Consider the following 8,466-nt stretch of genomic DNA (forward strand, 5'->3'; position numbering starts at 1 on the left):
GTGAGTCAAATGATTTCTCTCATTTCCCAGGATTTCCCAGATGTTTCAGTAGTCTACGAAGTATGAAATATAAAAAAGATAGAAATAGCACGAGAATGACCAAAACATGACCAGCAACCCTAACTAAGCTCACACTATTGGGAAAACAGTGCCGACAGACTTGCTCGATGCAGCGCTACCACAAACCTTCAACCACAAGATCTGAGTAGGGCATTTAGACAAGATCTGCCTGCATGTTGAGTCCTAAACCCGGTGCCTGCGAACATGCCTTGTTTGGAAACAGGGTCTTTAAGGGTGTCATCAGCACCTAATCCTATCTGAGTGGTGCCCTTATAGGAGACACAGACAGACAGAGGGAAGACAGCCACGTGAAGACAGAAGCAGGGAGTGGAGTGGTCTTCCACAAGCCCAGAAAGACCTGGGGTCCCCAGAAGCTGAGAGAGACCAGCAAGGTTCCTCCCTGGAGCCTTCAGAGGGAGCTTGATGCTGCCAACACCTTGATTTGGATTCCTGGCTTCCAGAACTGAGAGATAACACGTTTCTGTTACCACCCATTTGTGGTCCTCCATTACAGCTGCCCCAGGATACTTAGACAGGCTCCCAGGAGCCCGGGGATGGACAGGAGGGCATGGTGAGCACCAAGAGCTGGCCTGACCTCCAGAGCCCACACGCCAGCCAGCTATCCGCAGCACCTTCTGGAACATCCTAGTGATGGACTCCAGCCCACATGGATGTTTTTCCATACTTTGATTTTTTTAAAGTTACATTTAGTTGGAGGTAGCTTCAGCCAAAGGCACAATGAAAACCAGGTTCACGTAGGTGAACCCTCAGAGGAAGACTTCAGTGAGAGAGGGACTGTCCAGTGCCCGAGGGTCTGAACTGAGATGCTGAAAGAGTGAAGTTACCACCACAATCCTCCACAGCCTTCATGGTGTCTGTTCTTCTGCCCAACAACCTTCAGTCCCTCCAGCATCCAGAGACCTTGCCCATAGTAGGTGGTAACGTGGTGGAAGATGTTGTGAACTTCCTGGTTCCTTAAGAATCCGGCCTCTAACTAATTAGCTGGAGTAGCCCATGTCCAGTGTGTGTGTGTTGGGGGGGGAGGGGAGGGGAGGTCACACCCCCTGAGTGACTCCTTTTGTGGGCAGCTGCTTTGTTCCTCCAGGCCTTGAGCCAATTAGTGCTGGATTCCGCTCAAGTGTCCCCCCAGTAGATCCATTAGTATCTGAACTTTTGTCCTGCGGAGTGATTCCCTTTGTTCATCCTCCAGCTCAGACCATGCTGAGTCCTTAAGATCCAATTCAGGCCAAAGGCAGCCCTGGACCCTCACACACATTGATTCTTTCTCCTTTCAAGCAATTCCAAGGGCGGAGTTCAGCATGCTGTACCTACAATTGTGTGTGATGGAGACTCAGCCGCAGAGCTGCACACATAAACTCAGGTGGACTAGAAAGGGATAAGGACCCGGCCGTAACCAGGCAGCCAGCCCAGCTATAAATAAACCGCCACTGCCCCAAACAGCTGTGCTGAGTGTCACACAGAACAGCAGGAATTTGATCGAGTGGCTATGACCGGGAAGACTGAGTAGAGCTGGAGAACTACAGGAATTCTTCCCCGATTCAGCAGTATTTCTGGGTTCATGCTTGAAATGAGCACCTGGGAGGTGAAGCAGAGCAGAGTGCTCACCTGGCCAGGATTCCTATTGTCAACTTGATTGTGAGGTCCGGCTGGCTCTTGGCTATGTCCCCAGCTCCCAAAACACTAGCTCTTCTTTTGAACATTACTGCTGCGGGTCACCATGACTTTAAGTGTTTCTTTTTATCTCACTCACACCCAAAAGGAGGCCATCATTGGACCCACAATCCCTAGAGATTTTGGGGGCTCCTGGCCGGGGGCTGTCTGCCCTGGGTTCCCACGTGCCTCTTAGAAGGATCTCCCTTGCCACTGTTCACCCAGCTCTGGGTTAAAGGGGCAGGGTCTCCAAGAAGCAGACTCCTCAAGTCTAGGGACACAGATTTACCCAGTGAAGCTGCTCAGTCCAGGCAGCTTGGCCTCCACCCCAAATCCCCACTCAGGTCCCACACCCAGAAAGAATCTGAAAAAAGCATGGCCTTGGGTAGGTGTAGGGGTGGAGAAGAGGTACTCCACCCATGGACATGGACAGCTATGCCTCCCAGAGCACCTCTAAGCACCTGGGCCTGGCCACTCCAGCGAGATAAGGTCCTGTTCTCTGAGAAAAAGGTGTGTTCCCCAAGAGCACGTGCTGCCTGACCTATAGCACCGCTCACAGGCCAGGTGTAGGGTATCCCACCCTCATTTGCCCAGGCTCTATCTCATGCCCACTTCTCCAACACCTGAAACTTTACAAGAATGCTGTGACATCAGTTAGAGGCACAAGCCCCTTCCTTGGATTTTAGGGGGACATGTTTGGGCTTTGGGGAAGTCCAGATGATGTTCCATGAATGATGTTCTGGTAAAGATTACTGCCTTGGAAGCCCTACGCAGGGTCGTTATGCGTTGGAACCGACTGGACGGTACACAGCACAGATGGTGCTCAGTGCACTCCCTGTGGGGTGCACACCCTGCGTCTATGGGCACCCCGAGTGGGATCCTAAAGATCCCATCCTACCCCCCGTGTCTGCAGAGAGATTTGAGCGCCTGCTCGAAGGAGGAAGCCAACTTTCAGCCAGCCAAGTCGGTCTTGCTGCCCACAAGTTTTGGCCAAATCCAGGTTTGCTGTCCGGTTGTGGACTCCACACCATGACCCCCTCCTACATCCTGGGGAGGAGACAAGGGCTCTATAGGGCCATGGATCTGCCCAAAGTTTCCATGGGGTTGGAATTCGCACCCAGACTGAGGGCACAGCAGTGGGCACTTGGAATCCATGGTCCTGTCTTGGTGAGGGAACAGGGTGAAATGGCCAGTCTAATGCTCGACCACACAGCTCAGGGCCAGCTGGGCTGTGAGCCACAAGGCCAAGCAGGGAGTGACCCCTCATGGGACAGTGCTGCGGGTAGGGATCTGACAAGTTTTCACACTTCTACCATTTTACTACATCCTCCTGATCCCCACCTGGCAGACAGGTAAACTGAGGCAGAGAGATACCCACACCTGCCTCGCTGCCCTGTCCTCTGTGACAGAAAAAAATCTGCATTCCAGACCCAGGCTGGATGCCATCTGTTTGAGAAGGTTCTCCTCGACCCTCTCCCCAGTGGAGGTCAACTTCTCTCTAGAATTTGTACATGAGTCAAGACCACCGCCGCCACCAACAACAACAACAACTCAGCTGTGGATCAAAGTCCAGAGAGCATCTTCAGGGACTAGCAGGGACCCTCAAAGACAACCAGCCCCCAAGCCCCATCTCGAGGCCTAACAAGGACCTTCAAAGTGACTAGCTCCTAAATTCCATCTCCGGAAACTAATGGGGACCCTCAAAGATGATGAGACCCATATCCCATCTCTCGCTGCTAACAGGGACTTTCAAAGATGACCAGACCCCCCAGTTCCATCTCCAGGGACTAACAGAGACCCTCAAAGATGACCAGCCCCATCTCCAGGGACTAACAGAGACCCTCAAAGATGACCACCCACAGACCAATCCCATCTCTGAGGATTAACAGGTACCCTCATAGATGACCTGTCCCCTGGTCCCACTTCTGGGGACTGATGGGGACCTTCAAAGAAGACTGCCCACATATCAGCTGCTGACATTCCCCTGAATCAGTGGTCCGGCTCAGCAGGTAGGTAGTCACTGTGCCTTCAAGCTCCAAACCTTACACATTCCCCGTCCAACAGACAGCCTTCTCCCACCAGAGGCAGGGGGGCTCATCCAGAACATAAAACCATGAGATCACCTTATTCCTTTCCCTGTGCCTAGTCAGTGCCCTCCTAGGGAGTCTAGGAGTCAGCACAATGCCGCAGGGGGCAGGGTTGAGCTGCCATCTCTCTCTTCTTTCTCTGTCTCTCACTCTGTCTCTGTTTGCCTTTCTGTCTCATTGTTTGTGTGCCCCTCTCAGTTCCTGTTTCTCTATCTCTCTACCTGTCGATCTCTGTTTCTCTCTATCTGCCTTTATCTATCTATTTGGCTATCTTTCTGTCTACCTATCTGTGTGTGTCCATCTGTTTGTTTCTCTGTCTCCCTCTGCCCCTCTGAACCCCTGTATTTCTCTGTGTGGGTCTCTGTCTGTCTCTGTCTCTCTGTTTATCTCTCTTTGTGTCTTTCTCTGTTTTTCTATCTTGCTGTCTCTCTGTTTGCCTCTCTGCTTCTGTCAGTCTCTGTTTCTCTGTCTGTGTCTCCCTGGATCTGTGTGTGTCTCTTTGTCTCTGTCTCTCTGTGTCTTTATCTGTGTTTCTCTGTGACTCTCTCTGTGTCTGTCTCTCCAGCACCACCAACTTCAGGGGAGTCGCCCAGCCAGAGTTACGAGTCTCCATCTGGTTCCTCCTCCCAGCCTAGCAGCTCCTGGTTGCTCAAGGCTGAGCTCAAGCCATCTGGAGGGGATGGTATGACCATGAGTAAGGACTCCCCGCTCCCCTTGAAGGCTGAGCCACCCTGAGCAACTGAGTCCACCCCTACAGACCACAGGTACACGCAAAGAGCACCTACCCACACTGGTTATCTTCTGAGAGCCCAGGTCGTGCAATAATGCCTCGATGGCAGGGTTGTGTCTGGAGTAGAGCTCATAACGGTTGATGCCAATGTGGAATTTCAGCCAATTGGGGTATGCGTCCACAGCCGTGCCCCCCGTAGGTAGGAATTCTGCACCTTCGTTACCCTCCTGCGGCCTGTAGGAAGCAAAGGTGATAAGGAAAAACACATCTGCACATGAGCCAAAGTCCATAAAAAGGACAGGACAGAGTGAGGATGAAGGGTCAACGGGGCTAGTCGGATGCTGAGGCTTCAAGTTTGGGTTCAGACACTTGCAGATCAAAGATGAGCTGGGTGTTTGTGCCTTCCTTCGAGGGTGCTTGTTCTACCTGTTAATAACACACCCTGAGGCCATGATTCCTACTTACCCTCCGCAGACGCCCCAGACAAACTACAACTAAGGCTAGACTAGCCCTGAGCACCAATGCCAGCCAGGCCCATCTGATCCAGCAGCACCAGCCCAGGCCTTCAGGAACCTTCCCTAGCCCTTTGTGCCACAAAACAGGGTTAGAATGATGTCAGAGGCTGAATTTGATTCTAACTAGAACAACCCTGGATGGAAACAGCAGGCTTCAAGTCTCCACTCACTTGCCTGTGCATACATCCCTGAGGTCAAGGGTCAATCTGGCAGAAGGCAGACCCTCTTGTCTGTCTGCTGGCTGGAGGGAGACTGGATTTGTCTTAGCTTTAATTCACCTGGCAGCTCTGTCCTGCAGTGGACCCAAGAAGTGTCCAGGTGCCTCAGAGGCTGTGGCTGCTGGCCACTGGGAGGACTGCAGCTGGTCACTGCTTTGAGTCTCCAGTTTCGGAGTGTTTCCTCAGGCCCGCGCAGCACACAAAGCTCAAGCCACCCAATGCTGCCATTACGGCTTGGGGAGAGGGGATTCTCTGAAGAGCTTTTGGTAAGTTGCCCCTCTCCACTCCACCCCCAGCCCAGTTGCTTGGGTAACCTTTTGCAGGTTGTTGTTTATTCTGGCCTCCTGGTAGTTAATATTTCACCACTCAGATTGCTGCATCTGCTTTTTAGAGGAGCTCTGGTAGCGTAGTGGTTACGAATCGAGCTGCGAACCGTAAGCTCAGCGGTTCGAAACTACCAGCCGCTCCGCGGGAGAAAGATGAGGCTTTCTACTCCCGTAAAGATTTACACCCTCGGAAACCCTGTACAGGGTCGCTATGCGTCGGACCCGACTCGATGGCACTTAACAACAACACAACAGAGGTAAAGGTTGAAGCTGGATGGTTTAAAAAGATGCTCTGGGGGACCACTTCCCTGCCCTGCCTTGTAATAAGCTTGGCATCTGCACAGCTCCCAGCCTGCTAAGAGGGAGACCCCTTTGTTTCCCTCACTCACTCCTGACTCATTCATTCCTGCCTAACCCACTTCCCAGGCTAGTGACCAGGGTCTTCAGGGCAGGGTCGTTTCTTTGAAAATGAAGCTCTGGAATTCTCTCCCTCTCTCTCTCACACACACACACCCTGGAGGTTCCCAGTCTCTGTCCACCCCTGCCAATGTCTAGAAAAGCGCCCCACCACTCAGCAGCCCCCTAGGGATCCAGTCTGGAGACAAAGGCAGGACCCGAGTCCTAGCCTGCAGTCCCACAAACCTGTTCACCGGTCTCTTCCACCGTGGCTTATGCCCTCTGGAGGATGTCTGAGCCCCTGGGACTGTTTGCACACCTGAGTGCAAGGACATTTCCTGGGAGTCAGGCACCCCTGCTGATCTCTTTTTTTTTTTTTTTCCCCAAAGGGCACACGGTTCCCTTACGGGTCAGGTCTACCTGCACCCACCTAACCTGCATCCCCTCGGTAACAGGTGAGTCCCCCACTCACCAGTCGGGGTTCTCGACTGCCTTGGGGTTGAACCGGATGTCACTATTGACATTAAACAGGACGTCGTCCCCTGTTAGTGGAGGGACGGCCACCCGGTAGAGGGGATGTTCAAACAGTCTGACCAAGAAAGAACCATCCCCGCCGGGGCCCGGAGGCGGCGCCGACCTCCGCGGACCATGGTCTCGGAGCAGCGGCCGGTGCGCGGGGTCGCGGGGCTGTGCGGAGCCAGGGTCCTGCCCTCGCCAGGCGCCCTCAGCCGGCTCAGCCGCGGGCGGCAGCTTCTCCAGAGAGTGGGACGTGAGGTTGGAAGAAGGGTCGGAGCTGAAGTCCTGGAGGATGCGCAGCGTGTGCTTGTTGGGCCAGCCAGGCTCGGCGGCAGCGGCTGGGGGCTCCACGGGGTGGCCCCGCGCCTGGGCCCAGCCAGGCGCCACCGCCTCGGCCACGGGCTGCGCGCACGAGCAGCCGGACTCTCCCGGAGGGCGCGCGCCGCGTCGCTCCAGTTTGGGTAGCAGATCCAGCACGATGTGCAGAGCGCAGGCCACTAGGAACACCATCAGGATGAGCACGCGGAACCTGCGCACCAGAATCATCTTCATGGCCGCGGACTAGCGACCTGGGGTCGGGCTCCCTCAGGAGCGCCGCCAGCCCCTCTAGCCTTGTCTCCACTAGGACGCGGCGCCGCCTCGCGGGTCAAGGTCCATGCGGCGCTGGGACAGCTACCAGCCGCGGCGCGGCGCCCGGGCCTGGACCCCACAGAAGGAGCCCGCCACCCGAGCCCCAGCCCGCCGGTCCATCCTGACGACTGACCCTCCTGGCTTCTCCTGATGGCCGCGCCCTCAGCGGCCAGGCCCCGCGTCCCTGGTCCGTAGAGCTCGGGGTGCAGGAGGTGGCGCGGGACGCGGCGGACCGGGGGCCCTGGGGCGCAGCCGGGGGATGCCCGGGCGCACGCAGTGGCCGGCGTGGAGCTCCGGGGCCGCGGCCGAGCTCATCAGGGGCGCGGGGATCCAACGCGTCTGCCCATCCCAGTCTAGGGTGCGGCGGGCCTGGGTGGTGGCTGAGGCTAGGTGCGATCCGATCCCGGCGCGGTCCCCGCCGTGGGCTCCGGGCGGGCTGAGCGAGGCGGCTCCTCCGGACAGCTTTGGGGCAGGGCTCGGCGCTGTCACGCTCGGCCGAGAGGCGGGGACTGGGAGGAGAAACCAGGGCGCGAAGTCGCGGGAATAGAGCACTGGGGACGAAGAACTAAGGTGGGCGCGGCAGGACGGGCAGGTGCAACGGCCGCTTTCTGGAGCAGCGGCTCCCACACGCCCTAGCCCCTCGGTGCGCCCCCCTAGAGCCGGGCAGACAGATATTCCGACCCGCGGAGCCGCCCCCCGCGTCAGAGCGCGCGGATTGGCGGAGCAGTGGCCCTGGCGAGAGTCAGGGCTGAGCCCGGCCCCACTTGCTCGCTCACTCCTTTCTCCTCGCGTTGGCCGCTCCCGCGAGGCCTCTGCAGCCTGGAGCCGGCGAAGAAAGGGCGCCTCTGCCCGCTGTCCGCAAGGAGAAGACGGAGGAGTCCGGAGAGGGGTAGGCGGGGAGCCGGGTCACTACAGACACTGGAGAAAAGGCGCGCCGTCCGGCCCTTCCCAAAACCCCCACTTGGGCCCGACCTGCGTCCTACCGACTCCTTCCAAGATGGGCCTAGGCCCCAGACCTAGGCCAAGTCCCTCCCCAGAGCAATGGGGCGTCTGCACCGCCGGATGCGCTCCCGCAGCGCGGCCACCTTTCGCCCTGAGCTGGGCCAGCAGAAAGAAGAAGGGGCGCTGGGGCAGCTGCAGCGGCGGGAGAAGACTCGAAGTCTGACTAGAGGAACATGATCATTGGCCCAAATCCGGACTGAACGACAAAAAACGCCCAGACTCTGCTCTCAGCAGGTCCCCACCCCACCCCACCCCACCCCAATGGGACACGCCCGCGCCTTAACCCTGGCCGCCCGGGCGCTCAGAGCTAGGATT

The 8,466-nt window shown here is 56.7% G+C and overlaps 1 protein-coding gene across 1 annotated transcript in view; it reads right to left on the reverse strand.

Annotated features, from left to right (window-relative positions):
• Positions 1-7,071, reverse strand: part of FAM20C (family with sequence similarity 20, member C) — a 74,760-nt gene extending 67,689 nt beyond the window's left edge. The window contains exons 1-2 of the mRNA XM_006859889.1: positions 6,476-7,071; positions 4,604-4,782 (exon numbers count right to left, since the gene is read on the reverse strand). Coding sequence (XP_006859951.1) covers positions 4,604-4,782; positions 6,476-7,071 — 775 coding nt within the window. The remainder of the gene's footprint in view (positions 1-4,603; positions 4,783-6,475) is intronic.
• Positions 7,072-8,466: the final 1,395 nt, after the last annotated feature.

The sequence above is a fragment of the Chrysochloris asiatica genome, unplaced genomic scaffold, assembly GCF_000296735.1.
Source record: "Chrysochloris asiatica unplaced genomic scaffold, ChrAsi1.0 scaffold00034, whole genome shotgun sequence".
Classification (NCBI taxonomy): domain Eukaryota; kingdom Metazoa; phylum Chordata; class Mammalia; order Afrosoricida; family Chrysochloridae; genus Chrysochloris; species Chrysochloris asiatica.